At 40.9% G+C, this 26,901-nt stretch overlaps 1 protein-coding gene across 2 annotated transcripts in view; it reads left to right on the top strand.

Annotated features, from left to right (window-relative positions):
• Window positions 1-26,901, top strand: part of Plcl2 (phospholipase C like 2) — a 173,165-nt gene that overhangs the window by 86,181 nt on the left and 60,083 nt on the right. For both annotated transcript variants that reach the window (XM_034521861.2, XM_076915390.1), the window contains exons 2-3: window positions 21,153-23,639; window positions 25,890-26,093. In XM_034521861.2, the coding sequence (XP_034377752.1) occupies window positions 21,153-23,639; window positions 25,890-26,093 (2,691 nt within the window). The remainder of the gene's footprint in view (window positions 1-21,152; window positions 23,640-25,889; window positions 26,094-26,901) is intronic.

Consider the following 26,901-nt stretch of genomic DNA (forward strand, 5'->3'; position numbering starts at 1 on the left):
AGAAGACAGTTCTGATCAGGCTCTGACAAGACATAGTGCAGATAGGATGAGGAGGAGGAGGAAGAAGAAAACCATGATGATCACACCTAACATACATTCAGAGCATCAAGATTTTAGTGACTTTTTTGTTGTTTTGCTTGACACTAGACGGCAGGCCTGGACAACAGCACCATTACTTCATTCTGTGCTCAGGGCTGGTCACACTGCTGATAGCAAACCTGAAGTCAGAGGCAGCCAGCAGCCGTTGTCACCAGTTCCTGGACAGGGATGATTAGTTCTTCCTGCTGTAGGGGTCAGACTTGGAGACCATTGATCACCTAACTTCCTTTGTGAAAAAGTGAAGTGTTAGTAAATAAAGCATGACGTTTTACCAGTCAATACCTGTGAGATTATCTTGAATGCTGATTTCAAGTAAACTACATTTTCACTGTATAGCTGATTCTGGTGGATGTGTCTTGAGGACTTGTTCATCTGTGCTGGTTAGTTCATTGTCAACTTGACATAATCTAGAGTCATCTGGGCAGATGGAACCTGAATTGAGAAAATTCCTCCATCTAATCGGGCTGTATGCAGCCTGTGAGGCATTTTCTTGATGAGTTATTATTGTAGGTGGGAGGTGTAGTGTGTTCTTATGTGCCATCCATGTACCGGTTGTCCTGAGTTGAATAAGAAAACCGGCTGAATCAGCCTGTAAGTAGCACTTCTGTATGATCTTTGATTCAGTTCCTGCTTCTAAGTTCCTGGGCAGACTTCCATCATGATGAAATATAAACTGTAAGCCGAAATAAACTCTTTCCTTCCCAAGTAGCTTTTGGTCATGGCCTTTATCATAGCAATAGAAAGAAAACCAGGACCAGGTCTTAGTGCAGTCAAACCTCTTCTGTGTTTCCCCTTTATTATCTCCTTCCTGCCTTCCTAAAACCCATAATGCAGTACTTTCCTCCTTTGTGAAATTGGTAGCTAATGCTTTGGGACAGGTTCTCCTAAGACCACACAGCTAGTAACAGGGTACCTGGCAGTACTGAAGTCTGATGGCAGTGTGGGTGGAGACCTGTGTGGAGGGCAGACAAACCAGCATCAGGGTCTGACTTCCCACCTGGTAGCTAGAGCTTTGAACACTTAGCCATTGCTGGGATCCTACTAGAAAAACAGTATTAAAAACACAGAGTATGTCATCAAGGGAAATGTACAGTTGTGCAAGAACTGAGAGGTCTTGTGGGTCCTGAAGCCACCAGAGGTTATAAACTAGAAAATCCCTCCACCTCACCCACCCCATGATAGGGACATAAAGAGCAGATGGTACCAGAGATCAGGAGCCATAGGAACCCAGAGGAGCATGCAGCCTCTACAGGTAACCCTCTCCTACCTTCTTGCAGGAAGAGGAGCAAGAAACCCACTCCACTTTGCCCTTCTTCCTGCCTGGCGAGCATCTGTTGCTAGAGCCAGATGGGTATCACTTAGAAGGTGATCAGCAGACATGGGAAGGGCCGCAGGAGAACCAGTTACCTGCCACATGGAGCTGACAGGGATCTGGATAAACATAGCCACTTGTTTAGCCTCTGAAATGTGGGTGAAGGGAGTGCTTATGAAGGCCTGAATGTATAAATGGTCTAACCTCAACCATCCCTGAGAAAGGGAGATGGGCAGAGCTTCCTAAGCTACCATGTGGCTTGGAACACCTCCAGGAGAGCTGTATCCTGCTGAGCTCTTAAGTACTACGAGCTAGTACAGACTTTTCTCCATCATGAGTTTACTCTCCACACTTCATTTTTTTTTTTCAGGAACTTTCCTCTTTCTTAATTTATAAAGTCAAATTAATTTTAAAGAAAGTCCATTACATTTCATAAATCAAAGAACCTTCTAATTTTGTCAGGCCATAATGGGCTGCAAAAACTAGTATAATACAGAGGACTGATTTTTCTCAAACTCCTAGTCCTGGCTTATTCTTAAATTATAATCTTATTAGATTAAAAACCATTCTACAGCAATGCTTTCAAAAAGCACAACTAAATTAGTTTTAAGAATTCATAATTGGAATAAAACATGGTTCAGCTAAAACTCCAGCATTTTCTAGAGGCAAAATGTGATTTCTGTTTTGCCATTATAGCTTCCCGTAAACCTGAGTGAATTTTACATCATTTTTGGGTTGGGAGAGGGGAAAAAATGCATGAAATTAGATTAAAAGAAAACCTTTTTGCTAATTTAATTTTTGATGCATATCTCTAATGTCACAAGCCACAGACCAACGTTGCAAAGGATTTCTGAACTGGGAAAGTTAATTTTGAGATGATGGCAGGATATAGGAGAGACCTTGGTTGTCAGTGATGGCACTATGTCATGATGTCATTCGTATTAATACATTTATATTTGACTTAAAGTGGAAGTGCAGCACACTTGCTTATGCAAAGGGCAGGCACATGGGGAGGCCAAGAGTACCAGCTGGTGGTCTATTAGAAAGTCAGCTGGGTCAGCCCATCCACATTCAGCTTCTGTGTCGCCTCATTTTCTTGTTCTGTATCAATGAACTCATCCACAGTCTCCAACATCCCCCTTCTAACAACTGGTCCATTTGTGAAGGGGTGTCACCACTGCCTGCCCTTCTGGTGGTCATCTGTGCCTCTGTTATCACATCAGCAGGTGATAGCTCTCCTTTATGTCACCCTGGCCCACCTGTGGACAGTGCAAGCAAAATTTCCTGAGATACCTAGGAAAGCCAGCCTGTATCATAGCTGAGAAGAAAGGATCTTAATTAAAACATCCAAGGAGAGCAGTGCACTCAGTCCAGTGATGGCAGTGCAGTGCCTCACAGAAGTCACAGGAGAGTGCAACTTTGTACAGCCAAGAAGTAGTGCCACTTAGTGCTCCCTACAAGTTCTGGGTCAACCAAAGACAAACTCTATCTAGCAGCAGCTGGGGTCAGTCTCCATTCTAGTCAAGTGGGTTAGGATTTAGTTAAGGGTCCATACTCATAGATGGGCAAGGGAAGAAGGGACTGTAGCACCCTCACAAGATAAACATGAAGCCATTCTAAGTGGCCAATTTACAGTGGTCTATTCAGCCTGCCTGCTTGGCTGCACTGAGACCAACCCAGACCTGGTGAGCAGCTGTAGATGTATTCCAGGCCTGGAAGGGACAAGTTGGACCAGGTACTACCGTCATGAAGAAGTGTCCAGCCAGACTGACAACACTGTCAGTCTGCCTGTTTGCCAGTCAGAGGATGGACCTGTACAGGGACTTAGACTTGATTGTACCTGAATTTCCAGTGTCTGGTACTGAACCCTGCGTTTCAGTTTTTACTCTTGCAGCATATTTATTAATATCTACTTTTCAGTCATAAAGTATCACCTTTAGGTGTTACTAAGAGTATGTATCTACTACCCACAACTATATATCACTATATGCCAGAGGCCTTTTGTGCTCCACTCCCTGCTCCTTCAAGGCCTTCTGCCTCGCACCAGTTCTTTCCCTATTTGCTTTCTCTTGATAAACCCCTGCGTTAACAAGCCAGTGTGAAGTTTTTTCTTTGAGTTTGTTTATATAGTAGATTATGTTGATGGATTTTTGTATATTGAACCAACCTTGCATCCCTGGGATGAAGCCTATATGATCATGGTGAATGATGGTTTTGATGTGTTCTTGGATTTGGTTTGCAAGAATTTTATTGAGTATTTTGCACCGATATTCCTAAGTGAGATCGGTCTGAAGTTATCTTTTTTGGTTGGGTCTTTGTGTGGTTTAGGTATCAGAGTAATTGTGGTTTCATAGGATGAATTAGGTAGTGTTCCTTCCGTTTCTATTTTATGGAATAGTTTGAGGAATATTGGCATTAGGTCTTCTTTGAAGGTCTGGTAGAATTCTGCACTAAATCCATTTGGCCCTGGGATTTTTTTTTGGTTGAGAGGTTTTTAATGATTTCTATTTTCTTATGGGATATGGGCCTGTTTAGATAGTTTAGCTGCTCTTGATTTAACTTTGGTATATGGTATCTGTCTAGAAAATCATCCATTTCATCTAGATTTTCCAGTTTTGTTGAGTATAGGCTTTTGTAGTAGGATCTGATGATTTTTTTGAATTCCTGCATTTCTGTTGTTATGAAATAAAATACATTCGAATTAAATGTGACATTTTAAATTTACATTATAATACGTGTATGTAAAACCTACATATGCTTTGTAAACACCTATATTTCATTCTCACACTAATTTCTGAAGTATAATAATACAAAACCTTTTTAGTTTCAGGTCCCAGAATTAAAAGTTTGTAGCATGTATTCTTGTCGCGAACCCCCCACGCTTGGGCACCAAACTGTTGCGCTTACTGGAGCCCGATGTTGGACGCCAAACTGTTGCAGCCCGTACTGCCCGTTCCGGTCCGAGGGTCAGGGTCTAGCGAGAGAGAGAGAGTGGGGATAAAGGGGAAGAGACGCGAAGAATGGAGACAAGACAGAGATTCTGATCAAGTCTCGTTTATTGAAGGGAATTCGGAGCTATTTATAGGCTTTTGCCACGTGCCTTGTAGGCGCGTGGATACCACGTGCCTTGCAGGTGTTGATATGACGTAAGCCTTACAGGCATCTATAGCGTGGACAGCACGTGCACCGCAATGCCTTGCAGACGTGGATAGCACGTGTGCCTTACAGGCATGTATGGCGTAGATAGCACGTGGACAGCACGTGAACTGCAATACCTTGCAGGCGTGGCCACCACGTGCACCTTGCAGCTGGGGCCAGTAAACAGCAACACAAAATATGTGGGATATCAGAGTGTGCTTCAGCTGTTGTAGGCTATTGAAAACCAAATCTTTCGTCAGGGTATATGGTTCCAGATGGCTGCAAAGTTGATCTAGCCGCTTTCTGCTAAAGTCGGCTCCCAACATATTCTGTAGGATTACCCAAGATTACTGGTTTGTAGTTAGAACAAAATGGTGTGTAGACTGTTACTAGGGCTTTGGTATATAAAGCATGGAGCATGCTTAGGAAGCTTTATTTAGAATGAATTGTGTGTGTTCCATGAATTAACTGTGTATTTGTTACCAGTAATTTTCTTTAAAAGCTGGGACTTAAAGCATTGGGTCTGGAAATGGTGATCTCACTGAAGCACTGAAACTGTTTTAGTCACTGGTAGCATGTACCATTAAAGTACATAAATGATGGGACTTGATCTTTGTGAAACTGCTTTTAATTTTGGTTTGGTAAGCTGATGAATTTGGAAGAGCCTTGTGGCTTTGAAAAGGTATCCTACAGCTCAGGGAAATGGTAGCACTGGACCTTTTGCAGTCCAAATTGGCTTCACTCTGCTTTGCAAATGCTCTGCACTGGTCTCTTGGGTCTTCTGGGCTACTGCCATGCAGGCATTGACATTTTTATTGATTTCTTAACCCAAGTATAGCTTTTAATTTAACAAAATAGGAGACTTGCCATGGGTATGATATAAAGCTAGAATGGTTTGATGCTCCATGCCAAGTGGATTCAAAGTGGATCTCTACTTCGTCAGCAGACACACTGGGTTAGTTGTGTACTTACAAAGAGAGAAACAGACACATTGAATTTACTATAATTTTAAAGCTTTTTTTAAACAATTAAAACATTTTGAGCTACAGTACTTAAAACACTTCGAAATAGGTATAGCTATTTTAAGCCTCTTTTTAAACACATCAACTTCTCTGTAGCCTCAGTTGGTCATTCTTGAAGTGGTAGTCTTTGTTCGAATGCAGTCCAGTCAGGTTGACAAACTAATATTTAGGTATCGTTTATCATTTAGTTCAAATTTATGAACGTAGCAAGGCAGAAACAAGAGGAACACCTATACAAATGGGCTGATGATTCTTGAAGTTGTAAAGCGAACAAGGCCTAGCTGACCTTTAAAAACAGGCTGTGAGTTTTATTTTCACACACAGTTAAGTGTGGCTTATTATCAGTTTCATACACAGTTGTATTTTTTCTGTCTGGTGCAGGAGCACGTGTGTACTCCAGGCTATGGAGACCTTCTCTCAGGATGCACTCCCTCCTCTGGCACTGAGGTTGGCCTGCCCACAGCTCACATTGGACCTTTCTCTTCGCCTTCACCCTATTCTACCCCAGGTCCCCACATTTTTTCACACAGTTGGTCTGTCTCCACTGTATACCTTTGTGTTTGATGCCTGATCTGACATTTTTTTTCTTTTTTTTTCCTTTTTTATTAGATATTTTATTTACACTTCAGATGCCATCCCCTTTCCCCATTCCCCCCCTAAGAAAACCCCTACCCCATATCCCCTTTTTCTTTTTGCACATATACATTTTTTTAAAAAAATGTTAATCATAGGCTTTATAAGTTTGGTATTGCTCAATCAGAGGTGTAACCCACTACCCAACCTAGATATATCAACTATCTTTGACTGGTGGAGATACATGAACATTTGCCTCCCTGTCTCCCCCCTCTTTCTCTCTTCCATCACCTAGTTTCTCCTCTCATTCTTCTCCTCCTCTTCTTACTCCTTCTCTTCCTCTCAGTACTCCTCCCACCTTAGCTCCTCCTACATATCACCCTTCCTATTAAAATGAAACTTTTCTCTCAGAATACAATTAGAGCATAATTATGCCAATTTGTACCCGTGAGGTACAAGATAGTCCTCATACCCAGTCCAACATTTTGTTGACTAACCAGAACCTCTGTCGTCTCTCCTAACTAAAACACTTAGTTCTGAACCTGGCTTTTTCCTTGGCTTTAGGATGAATGTCAGCTGACGACCATCCACTCAAATCTTTTCTCTCAAGGTAAATAGCCAGAATTGGCTATGAGGCTATAAGTTTTCAACCCCGTCAGAAATCCAGAATGACTGAGTTAACTATAATTGTGGGAAGCACAAAGCATAGCTTCTAAAACTTAGCCAATTTATAGAGACCTCTGAACACCTGGACACTCCCTCTACTACATAACGTTGGAGCATCTGTTCTTCTGCCTTCTGGCCCAGGATCATCTGACAGACCTTAGTGCTGCAGAATTATTAAGGGCTGATTACTCTGTCTAGGCAGATATAATCAGTCGACTATTCTGCAAGTGTGTCCTTTTCTGGACAGTAATTTGTCTGTAGAAGGAAAGTGGCAATTCTTGCCTAGTGGCTGTCTCATCACAACTGGAGTAACTCCAAAGATGCTCAATTTCTTCTTAGAATTCAATATAGAAAGCTGTCAGGAGCAGACAGGTCTCTAATCAAAATGAACATTAATACAGAACTGTTTGTCATGTTAATTCTGTGGATTTCTGATGTTTTGAAAACCAACTATCCATGTAAGGTAATCTGGACTGTTGCCTGTTAACTCCACTCAGCTATTTCTGAATAAAACATAGAAAACACCCTAACAATAAACTCCAACCCATGAATTTGCTGTAGTCCCTTAACTCACAGGCTGACCATCTCAAATCAGTTAAAAAAAGTTAAAGAAGGACTGGGTCTAAGCTTTGTATTCCTAAGTGTGTTATATTGGTACAATGCCTATGAGAGTAACAATATTCATCTCACTCTTATATCAATAAGAGGCTCGTACCAATGAAAACCTTAAAATTTGTAATCAAAGTAAATTGGTGCCGTTTAAGAATTTATATCTTGATCTTGATACTAATTATACAGATTTCTACTAATAGGTTATGGCTATGCAATAAACCCTAGCTAATCCTCTCTATTCCCACAAAACCACTACTTTTCCCTAGAAAGACAGCCCAACATTTACCACCTTAGTCCCCAAGCCCAGGGAATAGGGGCGCTGACTCTTCATTAGCTTCTTCAAGCTGACTATGGATGTTGAGATATTAGAAGAGGAGTCGGGGGGGAAGAGCAAATTGATAAGCCTCTGATGCTGTGTCTTAACTGCCTCCAGATAGAATTCCCGGACCTCAGAGGTTTGAGCAGGTCTGCCCAGCTTGCTTGTTGAGTAGATACACCAAGGCTGATCATTCTGCAATATACAATTCTCAAAACAAATTTTAGTATCAAGATAGTTTTTTTTTTTAAAGAGGGCTGACATTTTATTAAGGATGTTGGTTCTAACCGCTTTTCTTTTTTCCCCCCTCTTTTATTGGGTATTATATTTACATTTCAAATTTTATCCCCTTACCGCATTCCCCCCACCTCCCAGGAACCCCTTATCCCATCCCCCCTCCTCCTGCTTCTATGAGGGTGTTTACCCACCTACCCCCCAATCCCCCTCCCCACCCTCAGATTACCCCCCCCCCCCCACTCAGTGCTCAGCCTTCAAGGTACCATTGACCTCATCTCCCACCTATGCCCGACAAGGCCATCCTCCCCTACATGTACAGCTGGAGTCATGTGGCTCTCCATATGTGCTCCTAGGCTGGTGGTTTAGACCCTGGAGAGCTCTGGCTGGTTGGTATTGTTGCTCTCCTCATGAGGCCACCAACCCTTTAGGCTCCTTCAGTTTACTCTTTAACTTCTCCATTGGGAACCTTTGATCAGATTAATGGTTAGCTGTGAGTATCTGCCTCTGGGTATGTCAGACTCTGGGGGACCCCTAATGAGACAGCCTTATCAGGCTGCTTGCTCTGACACTCTTACTCTCCTTTCTGTTTTCCCAAGGCTCTAACTCCTAAGTTACCTTTGGGAAAAGCTAATGGAGGCCAGTGTCCATGGCATCCCCAGTGACTTTATAGGACTACACTTAACTTCTCCTGCATGCTAGTCCCCCTTCTTTGTTGAATAAATCCCTTCAGGAAACATTAGCTCCACACTGTCTTATGTAAGTAGAGACCTCTCCTTTTTATCTACCAGTTCATCTCATTTTTCCTTCACAGGGTTTCCTGTTCTCACCGTCTCTGCCTTTACATCCTTTACTTCTAGGCCTAAAACTTAGTTGGCAAGATCACCAAAGAATTCCGAGCTGTTAGGCTGCAGACATACTTCAAGTGAAGGAAAATAAAAGATAAGATGCATATAGAAAAGGTAAACTGGCAAGTATGAACCCAACTGCCCAATACTACGGTAAAATACGAAGGAACGAAGCAGTCTAGTCAAAGTCAGAGAAAATAATGATGGGTATACACAAAAATGTCCCTATCCTTTGCTAAAATTTAGCTTCAGAAAGACAAAGAGTTTAAATATAAAAGGATAGGAAAATACACACCATACAACAGCGATTATAAGAATATTTTAATTATTTTCTCATTTTGAGATCACGTCATTTCTCCCTTGTCTCTTCTTCCAGACACTCCTGTGTGCCCCTACTTTCTCTCTTTTAACTTCATGAATATATTATTCTTACATGCATATATGTATGTGTATATACATTATATTTCTGAAGACTTTTTACTCAGCCTATATAGTGTTACTTGTATGTATGTTTTCAGGCTTGACTGTTTGGTATTTGATAACTACTTGGTGTAGTCTACCCTAGGGAAGACTTTGTCTCCCATGCTCAGCATCCTTTAGTTGCCTGTAATTATCTAAGTAGGATTAAGGCCTACTGTTTTTTCCCTCATTCACATTGCATGGTTGGGTTTTTTTTTTTTTTTTTCATTTTTAAATTTTATTTATTTATTCATTCATTTATTTATTTATTTATTTATTTATTTATTTATTTATTTATATTATGTCCCCATTGCTGCCACCCTCCTGGTTCCTCTTCCCCAATCCCTCCTCTCCCCATCCTCCCCTTCTCTGAGAGGCTGGGGATATCCCCCTGGGTATACCCCCACCTTGGCACATCAAGTCTCTGAAGTGAGGGGCTAAGCACATCTTTTCCCACTGAGGCTAGACAAAATAATTCAGCTAGAAGAGTGGATTCCACAGACAGGCAACAACTTTAGGAATAGCCTCCACCTCAGTTGTTTGGGACCAACGTGAAGACCAAACTGCAACACTTGCTACATATTGAAAGTGGGGGGAAAGGGATACTCTTTGGTTGGTGGTTCTGTTTCTGAGAGCTCCCAAGGGTCCAGGTTGACTCTGTGGCATCCCAATCCCCTTCAGGGATTTCAATCCATCTCCCAACTCTTCCATAAGAGTCCCCAAGCTTCACCCAGTGTTTGGCTATGGGTCTCTGCATCCATCTGAGTCAGCTGCTAGCTAGAGCCTCTCAGAGGACAGCAGGCTAGACACCTGTCTGCAAGCATAACACAATTTTGTTAATAGTGTCAGGGATTGGTACGTGCCCATGGGATGGGTCTCTAGTTGGGGTGGTTATTGGTTGGTTATTCCCCCGTTTCTGCTCCATCCCCTGTGCCTGCATTTCTTATAGACAGGACACATTTTGGGTTGAAAGTTTTGTGTGTGGGTTGGTGTTTGTATCACTCCACTGGATTCCTGCCTGGCTATAGGAGGTGGCCTCTTCAGGTTCCATATCCCCAATGTAGTAACAGCTAAGGACACCCCCATTGATTCTTGAGAATCTCCCTTATCCCAAGTCTCTGTCTCATCCTGAAGAAGCCCCACCTCCTCATCCCAGTTAGCTGTAGATTTCCATTCATTTTCATGGTCATCTAGCCATCCTTCCTGTCATTCCCCACACCTGATCAGGAACTCCCCATTCCTCTCCTCATTTTCCACTCCCTCCCAGTTGCCTCCCTCCATCTGCCTCTTACAGCTGTTTTATTGACCCTTCTAAATAACATTAAAGCATCCTTGCTTGGGACTTCCTTCTTGTTTAGCTTCTTTGGTCTGTGGAGTGTATCATGGGTATCCTGTATTTTATGGCTAATACCCACTTATAAGTGGGTACATACCATGTGTGTCCTTTTGGTCTGGGTTACTTTATTCAAGATGATATTCTCAAGTTCCATCCATTTGCCTGTATAGTTTCTTTATCCATTCTTTGTGAAATAAACTTTTTAAATGTATGCTTCAGCTGGGGAAGGACCATTCATAGATTTTATAAATAAAATATTACTTTGTTTGTATAAAACTACACTAAGTAGAAAAACATTTAGGAGAGAGAAATTAGTCCACTTTCAATTGCACATTTTTTTTGAATGCATGGGGGACAGCTAGATTTCTAGGCTGAAGCAAGTTGTGCTAGCTTAAGGCATGTGAGGACAGAACAAAGAACGGTGAAAGGTAGGCAAGTAGGCCTGGAGGTAGCTAATTCACCTTGATGTTTTATGGCAGGAAGTACTTTGTGTTTCCAGAGAGATGGAATATTCAGAGTACAAGCTACTGATTAGTGTTTAGGAAGCCTGTCAGCAGCTGGGTACAGGAGGCAGCAGTAGGTCCTTGGCAGACAGTGTTGTGTTTCCAGATTCTGGAAGCCTAGAGAGCAGCAGTGCAGTAGAGTGACGGAGGGCTGTGGTGTCACACAGACCTGGTGAGGGTCTGCATTCATTTCTCTGCCTCACAAGCCTTTAGCCCCCTTATGTGTTACATTAAGGAAAACATACATGGCCTGGAGTTGTTCCGAGGGTTAGAAAGAGACACAATATTTAGTTCAGTGTCAGCACATGGATACTAATTAAGACTTGGTAGAAATAGCAATTTCCGTAGTGATGTTTTAATGACGTAATGCGATCGTATAGGGCTAGAGGTGGCGTACAGCATTTGCATGCTACAGGTGCCACTGCTCAAGCCTTCTTGAAGGCAGGTCTGTTATCACATGCTGCTTGGATCTGCTCCCTTGTTTGTCTTGTCTTCTCGCCCAGGCTTACCACGAGTTACTGTCTATCTATGTGCAGAATCACTTCTGTATCAACATATCTCAAGCTCATACTCCTGTAATAGGGCCGTTGAGAGCATAGTACCTGGGCAGTTAGTTAGTGACTGAAAAGCAAACTGAGGCCATGACTGTTCCGAGGTATTGACTGATGAGAAGGTTTACTGTTGATATGAGGGAGAGCACAGCCTGAGGCAGAGACAGAAGACAAAATAAGTTTGTTTTTACAAGAACTGAAAAAGAGTCTAAAAATGTAACTTATACATCCAATTTATAGGGTGGATGTTATTATTGAAACATAAACTGACAGACTTCATTGTGGCTCTTTGTAACCAGTGTTGTTTGAATATTGCCAGTATTGCTATAGCACCATGATCTCTTCGTTCGTTCGTTCGTTTGTTTAGATACCTGTTATAAAAAAAAAAATAGGGTTGCAGGGATGACTTATCAGGTAAGGATGCTTGCCACCAAGCCAGACAGTGTCACTTCCACAGATTGATCTCTAATTTATGTTCATACACACACACGCACACACACACTCACTCACACACAGAGAGGGAAAAAGAGACAGAGAGAGAGTGAGAGAGAGAGAGAGAGAGAGAGAGAGAGAGAGAGAGAGAGAGAGAGAGAGAGAGAGAACACTCGCTTGGGTTTGGATATGCTTTATTGAACTTGCCAGTTCCATAGGAGGAGTTCTCATGTGGCTGCCAATGTTGATCTAGCTAGGGCAATCTAAAATGTAAAACAAAGCATGTTTGTTTGGTTCTTGTTTTTGTTTTTTTAAATACCTTTTACTTGAGATAAGAGTAACCCATATAAGACGATCAGAGCACTGAATCAGGCTATCATTAAATGTTGAATTACAAAGTAGAAATGATAAATACCATAGTGTCTAGAGAAAAGATAATAGTACAGACACTAGGCTAGTGTAGACTCCTGAATGCTTTGGAACTTAAAAGAATAGTTTACAGAGAGCTGAGGGGTTTTTTGATATGATTATTTTGTGTCATTTTTTTTGATCTGTTACCTTTACACATACAGAAATTTCTTATGAATGATAACCATTGGATTTTAAAAGGCCTCCCAAAAGGGTTTTTTTTCTATAGGATTGAAACTTAAATAATTGTGAGTTCATAACATAATTGTGGGGCAGGGTCTTAGTAACTGTTCTGTTGCTGTGAAGAGATACCATAATCAAGGCTACTTACAAAAGAAAACATTTAATTGAGGGATTGCTTAGTTTTAGAGGGTGAGTTCATGACAATCATGGCAGGAAGCATGGCAGCAGGCAGGCAGGCATTGTGCTGGCCGAGTATTTGAGTGTTTACCTTCGACCCACAAGCAGGAGGCAGAGAAAGTGACAGTGGCCCTGGTTTGGGCTTTTGAAACCTGGGAGCCCATCGCCAATGACACACCTCCTCCAACAAGTATATGCCTCCTAATCCTTCTAAAACAGTTATATCAGTTGGACACCAAACATTCTCATTCAAATCATCATAGGCAGCTTTCCTTAAAATTTAATTTTAAAGAATGTTGTAGGCTTATTCAGATTTCTAATTAAAAGAGTTGCTGTCCTTCAGTCATTGTGTTTGATCTGGCCCATGGCGTGAGCTTTCCTTCTAACTGCTAACTACTGCTTTGCAAGTCCGTTTTCCTCAACCCTGAGCAATGCAACATTCAGGATGTAAAAGAGAAGAAGACTAAATCATTCTTCTAAATTATCTTTGAAATAATGGAGAACCACCATACTTTAGGGGAGAAAAATTTTGTGATGAAGACAGTGCTCTTAGAACTGGCCGTGCATGGAAATAAGCAGTCATGTTAGGTGATCGGCTTGTGTGCCTCTTCAAATTGAATACAATTTACCAGAAAGTTTTCAGCTGTTAGTCATATGATCACATCTTTCAGTATCTCTGTGGTGTACACGTCATCAGGCTCTGTAACAAGATGCTGTATATGAAATTACCAACGGGGCGTGGTGCCACATGCAGCACTTAGATGCAGAGGCAGATGGATCTCTGTGAGCTTAAGGCCAGGCTGGTCTACATAGTGAATCCCAGAGCTATGTAGAGACCCTGTGTCAAAAACAAAACAAAACAAACAAACAGAAAACAAAACGAATAGCCAACAGTGTGAAACACCTCATAGATTCCACATCAGATTTGGAGCCACTTTGAGCACCATTATTATAAATCATAAACTAAAATGCCTTAGCATCAGTATTTCCCCTGGGATTAAAGTCTAATTTACAGGAGCCCTGAGCTTTCACTATTAAGTTTTTCATTACTGTAGAAAAATCAATGAACTTTATTGCAACTTATAGTAGACACATATATAAGACATCATAGTTTTGTAAATTTACTTTGAATAAATACCTCCGCAGTGGTGAAATGTGTCACTAAAACACTATTGACGTGAAAGTGCTATTCATTTATTACAGCCTTTCATTCTGTAGTTTCAGACCTCACAGTTTTAAGGGAGTGTAATCCATCACAGCAAATGATTTGGATGCTTTCAAAAGCCTGACCTTGAAAGCATCATTTCACAGAAATTGGCAATTTGTTTTCTAGCCTTAGAGTTGAACACTATAGCATCTACACTAGAATTGGCATGAATGTGAAATGGAAGCAGTCATCTGAAGAAGTCTGGTCGCAGACTGCCTTGCATGAGGTCATTGGGATTTTATGATGATCTTTGCTTCACATTTGCATTTTAATATGTGGTTATTTATATAGAATTAAAGTATTGAGAATAAATTATATGTGTACTAGCATGGACTCAATAATTAAATGGATGAAATTAACATAAGGCTCTAGGAAATGGTTTACTTATTTGTCCCCTGGAAGGAGATGTGGAAATGCTGCCGTGGGAAGCACTGTATTGAGAGGGCCTCTGGCTACCATGGACACTTTGTGCATCTTGGCCTTACACTCCTAGTTGTGCCCCAAAGCTGTGTGGTTGCCTTCATTCTGCACAGAGAAAGTCATGTACAGACTGTTCCTTCTGAGACAGATTAACTTTCAACAGACTTCAGTGATTAGATCATTACAGTTACAGCTGTGTATTTACAGTGGCATTTTGCTTTGCTTTTTTCCTATGAAGAACTCACCTCAGCCTAGAATAAATTTCACAGAATCTAATAAGTAGGCTATGTAAATCCCAAGCAACACTTAAAGGTTCTCTCAAGTGTGAACTAGTTTTATTGTGGGGGTTCTGTGTAGTGGCTGTGTTATATAACTCATGAGTGATGGCTTTGAGGCCTGTTGTACTTGTAGAGAACTGAGGCACAACTAAGCATGTGGTAATCACTCATAGCGGAGCCTGCAGTATTTCTGTGGGCAATTTTAACTTATAGTTAAAATATAAACTATAAGTTAGTGAACTAATTGTTCTGCCTTGGTACAAAGGAAAACATTTTGCAGCTGTGAGAGTTTTTTCTGATTGATTTTGTTATTTTATTACTAAAATGCTGTTTATATCACTGACTTATGTACTTTGGGTTTTTTCAACCTTTTTTCTCCCTCCTTTTCTTTGTTTTTGATACTATTAAAATTTCTTTACAATCATATAGAACATCCTTTGCCTTCACGCTAATGTTTAATAAGGTTGACATGCTCTCCTAGAGAGTGATAATCTTTTTATTCACCCTGTAAATCATCTGCTAGTAGGTTCTAAACCTTCTAGATGAAGTGGGAGATGGGCTTTCCAGAATTGTGTGAATGGATCAGTCTTTTTGAACTAGTGAAGTGAACTGGGAATCCTGAACACCTTTGTTTTTTGAAAAACTCAGAGTACTTCAGAGAGTACAGTCCTTAAAAAGAAGTAAGTGTTCCCATAAAAGTGCCATACATTTGCAAACTCTGCTCAAGTAGACAATGGCTCATTATAACCACGTGAACTGTAATTATTTATGCTTCTCTGTATGTAATTTTTTTACTCATGTTGCTTTCTCTTATATTAGATTTTAAGTTGTTTGGCTCTCATATATCTAGTTCTTTGTGTTTGACTCTGCTTCATCTAATTTTTAAAAATTCCAGGACATTGGTGAATAAAAAATAAGAAAGAAAAAGGAAAGGACATGACTGCTCCTAGGTATGGTGGAGGGGAAAGTTTATTGTAGATAATAGAGAGAGTATAGTCAGTCAGCACTATGAGAGAGTCCAGGGTAGGCATGGCCCTACACCATGTGAGGCAGTGGGGAGAGGAAGGAGGAGAGCAGCTGCCAACTGAGAGAGGCAGCCTGGACCAAGAAACAGTCCAAGAGACTGGATGAAAAGATCAGGTGACCAAAATTGTTGGATTATATAGGTAGGAAAGTTGGGGAAAAGGTAGATCAGACTCTGGGGCTAGGAAGTTTAGGGTAGGGGGTGGGGTATGCCAGCCAGGAGGGCCGGTAACAAGTAGGAACTAAGGGATGCTGTGAGTTCCTGGCAGACAGATGTGTTTTGATATGCTAAATATGCACCTGAGCCCTTTGTCCAGTGTTTGAGACCCAGCAATCCCTTGATTTAGAGGTCCCTGTTTTCTTGGTGTCCTCCAACCCCTCTGGCTTTTGCACTCTTTCTGCCTCCTCTTCTGCAGGGCTCCTTGTGCTCTTGAAGGGAGGGATTTGATGAAGACATCCAAGATCTCTAACTCTCTGGGCCGTGTAACTGTCTTACACTTGGAATTAAGAATCCTGACTCATGAACTAGAATCAGCTTTTGACTGTACCTGGCCTTTGCTCAAACTGTCCTGTGTTTCTGCACTTCATCTGATTGGTAAAATGACCTTCGGACTGACTGGTCTGCCCCAGATCTGTTTCCTTCCCTCTCCTATCTTAGGAACTACATCAAAAATTTAAAGATATGTGAAAAACAATACAAGGTGGTCTGCCAGGCTGGCATGACCAATTCCGAATTATTGCTGTTGACCTGTGCTTGTTTAATAGACCCAAGTTCTTTCTTGCTTTGTTGTTGCTTTTTGTTTGTTTGTTTGTCTTTTAAGACAAATTTTTTTAGTATGGTGTTTCTCAACTAATCTAAACTTCCCTGGATAAATAAACAGATTCCACTTCTTTGTTCTGTGTTAATTTATAATCCAGATGGAATCTCTTTATTCATGACAAACCGCAGACATAATGCACTGGTGTTTTTCATGCTTTGCCCTCTCCTTTCTGAGAGTCCCCTCCCTGAACACCCATCCACTTACTTAGACTTCATCGATTTACAAGGATATCAATCCTGGGTATTGGTAACATAATTTTTTCATGATATCCATCAAGGAGCAATCAACCGTCTATTGTGTAACAAATCCCTTGGAAAGGTAATAAGAAACGGTATGCTGTCTGGAAGAACTGGTACACACAGCACCTGCATCAGCACCTACCACTCGGTTCCCAGCAGGAGAAGTGAGGCCCAGCTGTCTGTGTCCTCCTCCTCTCAGGGTGAGGCCTTAGGAGCTCTTGCCCTTTATGAACCTGATGCTGCTTAAATACCACAGATGGCACTCAAATTTTGGTGACAACTTTCTGCTAACTAAAATAGCCAGGGTTTTCTTTTCTTTTTCTTTTCTTTTTTTTTATGGAAATTCATGTTTTTCCACTCTACACAATGTGGCTCTTTCCACTTTCAATGCTTGGTGTGAATCCTATAAAGAATGCTATTTTAACAGAATGTTTCTGTGGTGCAGGAATTTTTTTTTTTTTTTTTTTTTTTTTTTTTTAGCCTCATCATAATTCACTGCTTTTTCTAAGATCATTCTTGGTACAAAATTGCTATTCTGTAAATAAGTTTTCATTTGTGTCTAACGGAATCTTTAAGCATTTTCATGGTTCTTTATAAAGAAATACTAATTCTCCAGGTTGTTAAGGAGGTAAACTCTTTAGGAAACCATTTCTCTCCTAGTCCAGGCCATTTCCTATGATCTTTCTCTTGCTGTTAGTCAGTGCCCTGGAGCAGCAGAGATGTGTCATTAGACCAAGCTTTCACATTTGTTGTTTTCTCCATTCTGAAGTTTTAGGTGATAAATGTGTATATCAGCCAGTTCTGAGAAAGTTTTTTAAAAATTTAAAACTATTTGAGATATTTTCAATTCAGCAGAAGGTTCTGTTCTTTTAATCAAGTTTTAGATAATGCATGTCAGATCTACTTAGTTTTCTTTGTAATTAAAATAATAATAATAATAATAATAATAATAATAATAATAATAATAACTGTATGTATGAGACATATAGTTTGAATCCTTTCCAGTATTCATTTTAGCCCAACTTGTAGTAAAAAACACATATAGACTTGATTCCAACTCTGCTAGTGGCCTGCTGTTCAGCCTAGGCAGGGCTAATCTGTTGGGTTAAAAAGTTAAGGCTAAGTTGAAATAAACAGGGAAGGGTAGAATGCAGGAGTCAGCTGGTTTGAGGAGTGGTCTTCTGCCAGCTGGTCTGAGCTCTTTCTATCCTGTTCAGGTGCTTCTGCCTTTCCCTTCCTTTGCTTTGGCTATAGGGAGCCCAGCTGTATACTTGTCTTGGCATCATGTCCACTTGCTTCTGCCGGCCAGAAATTCTGGTCCACCTAACATTGTATAAATCAAGTTCACACACATGTTCTTCTCACTGATCAAATGAGCTTAGTAAAACAACTTTGAAAAGAATGTATTTATTTTGGCTAATAATTTAAGAGGCGTCAGTCCACAGTTACTCATCTTTATTTTTTCTGAGGCTGCTGTAAAGTGGAACATGATTGGGAACACGTAGAGATGCTACTCACCTCAAGGCAGCCAAAAAGCACAAAGTAGAGAGGAGCCCCTTCAAGGGCAGGCTTTCAGTGGCCCACTGCTTCTAAGGAGGCTCCACCTAAGATATCCTGAGTACAACACATGCACTAATCCTTTTATAGCATCAGAAGCCTCATGGTCCAATCACCTCCTCTAGCTCAGACGGAATATTGCTGAACAGGAATTCACCTTTCAACACATGAGCTTTGGGGAAGGAGGTGTACAGTTCATCAGCAAGCCTGGTTGTCTCCTTATGGTTTCTAATGGCTTTGTCTACTAGTGGGAAAGAGAAAAGAATATTTTCAATCATGTCTTGTTATGGTGAAGGCAAGATGGCATTGGCTAATGTCAAATAGGGAAGAGAATAGCTTACAGAGTTTAGTAAAGAGTGTTCTTGCTGCCGTTGTTTCAGCAGCACTTAGGTGACCATCATGAGTGTGCGCCAGGATATTCAGTGACCAGCAGTCACCAGTCAGAATCTAGCCTGGATTGTAAAAAGGAAAGCAGTGCTTGTAAAGCCATAGTATGGTGTCTAAACTACTGTCTGTCCCACAGATGCTGGAGTGAATGCATATGTGTTCTGTGTGCATGCAGTCAAGGAACTTTGCTTTTTAGTCTTCTCCTTGATAACAAAGAAAACCATGAATGTGAAATGCGTCTTTTGTAGCAAATTAGAAGGTAGCATTAAATTATTAATCAGTGTAAAAGTGGGAGAATATATGATGGAGAGTGCTGAGAAAGCAGTCTGTGCATTACTGGATCAGTGGGTAAACAGCTCCGCTTACCTTCCTGACTTCATTGTACCAGTAGCACTTTGAAATGTAATTTATAGATTATGAAATTCCCTTACTAAATTAGCATGTTGCCCTTATTAAAGGAAAATGTGTCTTTTTAGAGGCAAAGATGCATTTTGTTCTGACAGATAGGAAATGTATACATTTGTTTTATGCCCTTATGCATGTCTGATTACAAATTTGATTTTATGCCAACTCACTTAAAAAGATAGAGTACAGCCTCTGGTTTAGAAATTTGGAACAACTATGATACAATGCAGACTCGGTTACTGCAGCCTCTTCTTGTACTTTATCATTCTGACAATATAGTTATAAAGAAACACTGCTTGATGGCTTTCTGTCTTGCCTTGTATCTCAGATCACAAAAACCTCCATGGTTCATCTTAAAACTTTGAGGGAAAATGGTAGCCATAGGACTTAAAGATTAAGGTTAGTTACCTTCAGCAAATTGCTTTTGAAAGTATAGATAATCAAAAAGTAAGAATGGTTTTAAATTTCAGATGTAGATAGGATAATGGTAACTTTTTAAAATATAGATGTTTTATTTAAATAAAGTCTATGCAGAGTGGGAAAAGCAGAATTGCTTTTAGATATGTTTACATGGTTACATGGTTTTTCCCATAAAAGTTATGTAGTTCCAGCCCTCTTTCTGTTCTGTTTTTTATTTATGACTATAGTAAATTGCTAAAAATTGGTCACAGATTTCATTTATTACCTGAAAAGCAATGCTGTCTTTTAAGCTTAGATATCCTAAGATATTTGCAGTCATTTCATCATTTTTTTTTCTAATAAAGGTATCTGACTGTATAGGAAAGGTTTGAAATATATAAGTAAATGTGAGTGCTAGCTCTTAAGTGTGAATATGTTGAATTTTATAGGAAAGCAGATGATGCAAACTTCTTTTAAAAGGTACACTACACCCCTAGAGTTGGGGATATAGCTCAGTGGCAGAGTGTTTGCCTGGCATACCCAGAGCCCTGGGTTCGATTCCCCATCACTGCAGAGACAGAAACTATTGAAGAATGGGTGCTCCCTGAAGCTTTTCACCTGGATAGCGCTATAACCCATGCTTTTATCAGAGGTTCCTGGGCAACAGGATCTGGATACAGAGCAGCAGCTTTTAATAACTCTAACTCTATCATTTTAGATATACCCCAGCTGTAATCTAAAAGTCCTCTCATGTCCAACATAACTATAATAGTAATCTACATCTACCCAAAGTATGCAGGACCTTATTGTGATACAGTAAAGAGCCAGGAATTTGAGTGTCTATTTAATATACACTTTGTGAGTTCATACTTAATTATTTGTATCCTAGTCACATATAGAGTTCAGAAATAAAACAGTCAAAACATAGTAGTGAGCCCAAGTTGCTAGAAAAAGTCCTTCAGACTTTAGTCTGTGTACCCAGCATGTGGGATGCTACCTGAATACAGATCTCTGCCACCATCCTTAGAGACCTGATTCTATAGGCTCAGAAACCTACAATTTAACCAGGTAGCTCAGTTGATTTTGAGGCATGTGATGCTGAGCCTGTAGAAAACACTGATGTAGCAGATCAGTGCCTGCCCAGGTACATGAGTGCTGTAGCTGCAGAGGCCCCACACGGAAATGGGTACTGTAGTTGGCTTGGTGTTCTTCTCTTGGATGCCTTGGAATTCTTGGTAGTTTGTGAGCCAAGGCACCTTCTATTTTCTGAAAATTATGCAGCCAGTGTAAATAAGTGTCTGCTCTTTGTGAATGAGATTCCTTGACAAATGCGAATCACGGTTACTAAGCAATAATTTCCTGCTCATTGGCATTAGATTGCACTCAAAGGCCTCTCCTAAACTTTAAAGGTGAACAGCTGTCATTCATCACAAGATCCACAATAGGAAATGACAGTATACAGTTTTTCAGGAAATTAAAGTTTAATTCCTAGTCTGAACATGATCACCTATGTTTGTGTTATCCTAACACACTTTTCTTCCCTCCAGGATGGCACAAAGCAGAAAAGAGAGCGGAAGAAAACTGTGTCATTCAGCAGCATGCCGACAGAGAAGAAGATCAGCAGTGCAAGTGACTGCATCAACTCGATGGTCGAGGGCTCTGAACTCAAAAAGGTTCGCTCAAACTCCAGAATTTATCATCGGTATTTTCTGCTGGACGCCGACATGCAAAGCCTGAGGTGGGAGCCATCTAAGAAGGATTCCGAGAAAGCCAAGATTGATATCAAATCTATCAAGGAAGTGAGAACAGGGAAAAACACAGATATATTCCGCAGCAATGGCATTTCTGAGCAGATATCTGAAGATTGTGCGTTTTCAGTCATATATGGAGAAAATTATGAGTCACTTGATTTGGTTGCCAATTCTGCAGATGTTGCAAACATCTGGGTGACAGGACTCCGGTACCTGATTTCTTATGGGAAACATACACTCGATATGTTAGAAAGTAGCCAAGACAACATGAGGACTTCTTGGGTTTCACAAATGTTTAGTGAAATTGATGTAGACGATCTTGGACATATAACTCTGTGTAATGCAGTTCAATGTATCAGAAACCTCAATCCTGGTCTAAAAACAAGCAAAATTGAGCTTAAGTTCAAAGAATTGCATAAATCTAAGGACAAAGCTGGTACTGAAATCACAAAGGAAGAATTTATTGAGGTTTTTCATGAACTTTGTACTAGACCCGAAATTTACTTCCTTTTAGTTCAGTTTTCAAGCAATAAAGAATTCCTTGATACCAAGGACCTTATGATGTTTCTTGAGGCAGAACAGGGTGTAGCACATATAAATGAGGAAATAAGCCTGGAAATTATTCACAAATATGAGCCATCCAAAGAAGGCCAGGAAAAGGGCTGGCTCTCCATAGATGGGTTCACTAATTACCTGATGTCACCTGATTGTTACATCTTTGATCCGGAACATAAGAAGGTCTGTCAGGATATGAAGCAACCTCTGTCTCATTACTTTATAAACTCATCTCATAATACATACTTAATAGAGGATCAGTTCCGGGGTCCCTCTGACATCACAGGATATATCCGAGCTCTTAAAATGGGTTGCAGGAGTGTTGAATTAGACGTGTGGGATGGGCCAGATAATGAGCCTGTGATTTACACAGGCCACACCATGACTTCTCAGATAGTCTTCCGCAGTGTCATCGACATCATTAACAAGTATGCATTCTTTGCTTCTGAGTATCCTCTCATCTTATGTTTAGAAAACCACTGTTCTATTAAACAACAGAAAGTGATGGTTCAACACATGAAGAAAATTTTAGGAGACAAGCTGTATACTACATCACCCAACATGGAGGAATCTTATCTACCGTCCCCAGATGTCCTGAAAGGGAAAATACTAATCAAAGCAAAGAAGCTGTCTTCAAACTGCTCTGGTGTGGAAGGGGATGTTACTGATGAGGATGAAGGAGCAGAGATGTCTCAGAGGATGGGGAAAGAGCATGTGGAACAACCCAACCATGTGCCTGTGAAGCGGTTTCAGCTTTGCAAAGAACTGTCTGAACTGGTCAGCATCTGTAAGTCAGTCCAGTTCAAGGAATTTCAGGTGTCGTTTCAGGTGCAGAAGTACTGGGAAGTGTGTTCATTTAATGAAGTGCTTGCTAGTAAATACGCCAATGAAAATCCTGGGGACTTTGTAAATTACAATAAGCGTTTTCTTGCCAGGGTCTTTCCTAGTCCAATGAGAATTGACTCTAGCAACATGAACCCTCAAGATTTTTGGAAATGTGGCTGTCAAATTGTAGCCATGAACTTTCAGACTCCAGGACTGATGATGGACCTCAACATTGGCTGGTTTAGGCAGAATGGAAACTGTGGCTATGTTCTTCGACCAGCCATCATGAGGGAAGAAGTCTCCTTCTTCAGTGCCAACACAAAGGACTCTGTCCCTGGAGTTTCACCTCAGTTGCTTCACATCAAGATCATCAGTGGCCAGAACTTTCCCAAGCCCAAAGGGTCAGGTGCCAAAGGTGACGTGGTGGATCCGTACGTCTACGTGGAAATCCACGGGATTCCTGCTGACTGCGCAGAACAAAGGACAAGAACCGTGAACCAGAATGGAGATGCTCCTATTTTTGATGAAAGCTTTGAATTTCAAATCAACCTCCCTGAACTAGCCATGGTGCGCTTCGTGGTGCTGGACGATGACTACATCGGGGATGAGTTTATCGGCCAGTACACGATTCCCTTTGAGTGTTTACAAACTGGCTACCGCCATGTGCCTCTGCAGTCCTTGACTGGAGAGGTCCTTGCCCATGCTTCTTTGTTCGTCCATGTGGCTATTACTAACAGAAGAGGAGGAGGGAAGCCTCATAAGCGGGGCCTTTCTGTGAGGAAAGGGAAAAAGTCCCGGGAATACGCATCTCTGAGAACACTGTGGATTAAAACTGTAGATGAGGTGTTCAAGAACGCCCAGCCCCCCATACGGGATGCCACAGACCTGAGAGAGAACATGCAGGTGTGTGTTCACGTTTAGATTTCTACTTTGTGCATGCCTATGATTTGTGGATATGTATTTTTTTTTTACAATAGTATATTTAACTTTACTCTCGTAAATGTCAGCTGGTTATTAGAATGTGTATTACTGGTCTCATTTCTCAGCATCTAAACTTCAACAGCTGTAGTTGTTGAACATTCTGATTGCATGCTAGAATAAAACTGGTCTTGTCGCTGACTCGTAGGCTGCTTACCCATGCTCCTCTTATGAGCAGTTAGAAGTTATGGTTTTTAACATGGTATACACGGGAATCTCTGATGTTGTTGAATATTATTATTTCATATTTGAAACACAAATTATTGACCTGTCAAAGGTTGGTTAAAGTAAAAGGAATGTGTTCTGGATCTTTCTTAGGGAACTCTGGTGCTTAGAAACATCTAAATGAGCCAGTGTTCTCTTGATTTTAGAGGATAATTATTTACATAAAATATTTATGGTAAATGTATTTTTGAAAGACCTAAGATGATGATTTGTTCTAAAATAACATATTTCAGAGCAGCCAGTTAGGAACTGGATACTGTTAAGGATGGGCCACACATCTAGCTGTGTACTAGAACTGGCGAGTCAAGTTGGTCTAGGCCCCTAGGTTCTTCCTTATAGAGAGCTCATAGCAGGGTGTGAAACATGCTCCATGTGGTGGGTACTCTGAGCTGTTTCTTTTAAAAAGGATTTGTTATTCTGCATGTGTGTTTGTGCACCACGTTCATGCCTGGTGCCCACGGAGACCAGAAGAGTATTGGATCCTCTGGGATGGGAGTTCAAAGATGGCTGTGAGCTGCCATGTGAGTTCTGGTCATCAGGAAGACCGGCCAGTGCTCTTAACCACCGAGTCACTTCTCCATCTCATTTGTTTTCTCTTAAAACAGTATTCTAAAAATGACATTAGCATTCCTCTAACCAAGGAAACACTTTCAATAGATGTTTCCTACCTAATTCTGTAGCCACTTCATGAGTAAGAACAGTCTCCTGCAATAAGGATATTTATTGTCTTCCTATCAAGGTCAAAGCATGGCCAGAATTGGAAAGGTTTCTCCGTTGTTGAGGGTGCATGCATTTTGGCAAACCCTCAGTTCCAAAGAAATCACATTGTCCCCTGCCTGTGGCTACTGGTTCACATATGGAACATAATTCCCTTTGGGACCTGTTAGGGCTCAGCCATCCTGCCTTCAGGACCTGTCTGTACTGAACCCCACAGAGCTGCTGTAGTGGTCCTGAGTAGCACCTGCTCTGTAGTCTGGCTGGCTGTGAGAGCATGCTGGGAACAATAGACAGCAGCCTGCCCCCAGGGGCTGCAGTTAAGGGCCAGTGGTAGAAAGGGGAAGTAAGGTTGAGGCGACAGATGCAGGGTATGCTGGGAAGAGACAGTTATCACTGACTGCTCGGGGGAACATACTTTAAATATCACAGTAATTTATTGTGATATACATGGTCACAAACTAATTCTAAACAAAGTGATTCACAGCCTGACAGTCATGTTTAAAGCAATAGTAATAAAAATGAAATGTTTAAATTCAGAACTTAGTTCCAGAACATGGGTTAATTAGGAGACTAGATCTGTTCCTTCTAGCCACCTACTGTGTCCAGATAGTGCACAAGCATGCCTGGAGTCATACACTTGACTCATACTCTGACTAAAGTGTTTGTGTGTGTGTGTGTGGTGTGTGTATTATAGTATAGTATATCATACTATAAGTATATTAATTCTATTATAGATTAGATTTTGGGGGGAATGGCTTTCAGGTTGTGGCCCTACCAGTCCTACAATGTTTATTTACCAGTGAAAGGTCCAAAAACACTGTAATTGTTCAGTTTACCAGGCCATGTGTCTCAGCTCTTTATCATTATGCACTGGAACCCTAAAGAAGGAGGCTCTAATGCCAGTGAAGGAATGGACTTGCTAGTGAGAGAAAGAAGTCATAGAAAGAAAAGGCTTTCTTCTTCTATGCCCTTTATTTAGATTTCTGGCAGAAGGTATAGCCCACATTAAAGATTGATTTCTCCCAACTCAAAAGATCTGGATTAAAGATACCTTTCCACCTCAAAGATCTGATCCATACTAGAAATGGATCTTCACACCTGAAACTACTTAATTAAGAAAAACTCCCTCACGGGTATGCCCAGCCATTTGAGTTTTAGTTCATTCCAGATATAGTCAACTTAACAACCAAGAATAGCCATCACAATGACCAAGGGTCTCCTTTCTATTTGCAGAATGCAGTGGTATCATTCAAGGAGTTATGTGGCCTCTCCTCAGTGGCCAACCTCATGCAGTGCATGCTGGCTGTGTCTCCTCGATTCCTGGGGCCTGACAATACCCCCCTGGTGGTCTTGAATCTTAGTGAGCCCTACCCCACCATGGAGCTGCAGGCCATAGTGCCTGAGGTTCTAAAGAAGATTGTAACAACTTATGACATGGTGAGTCCTGATTGTTCTCTTCCTGGGGAGAGAGATATCTTAGAATACCTTATCAGATGTGCACAACAGCTTTAGCTTCCTGTCCCATGCTTCATGTGCTTACGTTGGAAAAGTGTCTCCCTTGGCTTTGTTGTGTTTAAAAGGGTTTTGTGTTGTATCACTGTGTTAGAAAGCAGGATTCAGAGATACTTTCTTCAGTCAGATTAAACATTGGCTTCCTAAGAACTGAATTGGATTCAGCTTCTAATGAAGGTTTTGCATCTTCTATTTATATGATTTAGAAACAAAACAAAACCAAAAATGTTTAATCCCAACTTGGAACTAGCCATTGATTTATTCTGTTTCCACGTTTCCCCAACCTAGTATAGTGATAAATTATATTTTTTTTCAAGATGTGTCTGAAATACTATCAAGGGCAGATGCTCCCATCATACAAAACTGTTATGTGGTAATTTCCTTCCTGGTGCAGCTGCTCTGAGGCATCTTCATTTGTAATCAGCTTAGTGTTAATAAGTTACCTTCAGGACACCTCGAATATTACATTTTTACCTTAAAGATTTATCTTGTATTTTTCTTAATTGCATGGTGCTCTTTTATTGTGCTTTTATAATTTTTCAAAACTCTGAGGATGAGTTTTTCATATCGTGTTTATGTGTGAGTTGGATGGAGGGCCACTTTGTGTGCCATATCATGTATACCTGAGTCAGAAGACGACTTTCAGACTATGTTTCCTTATATTCCCTGTTGCGGAATCCAGTGATTGAACTCATGTCCTCAGGCTTACAAATCAAGTACTTGTCACCACTGA

This window comes from Arvicanthis niloticus, chromosome 17 (genome assembly GCF_011762505.2).
Source record: "Arvicanthis niloticus isolate mArvNil1 chromosome 17, mArvNil1.pat.X, whole genome shotgun sequence".
In the NCBI taxonomy this organism is placed as follows: domain Eukaryota; kingdom Metazoa; phylum Chordata; class Mammalia; order Rodentia; family Muridae; genus Arvicanthis; species Arvicanthis niloticus.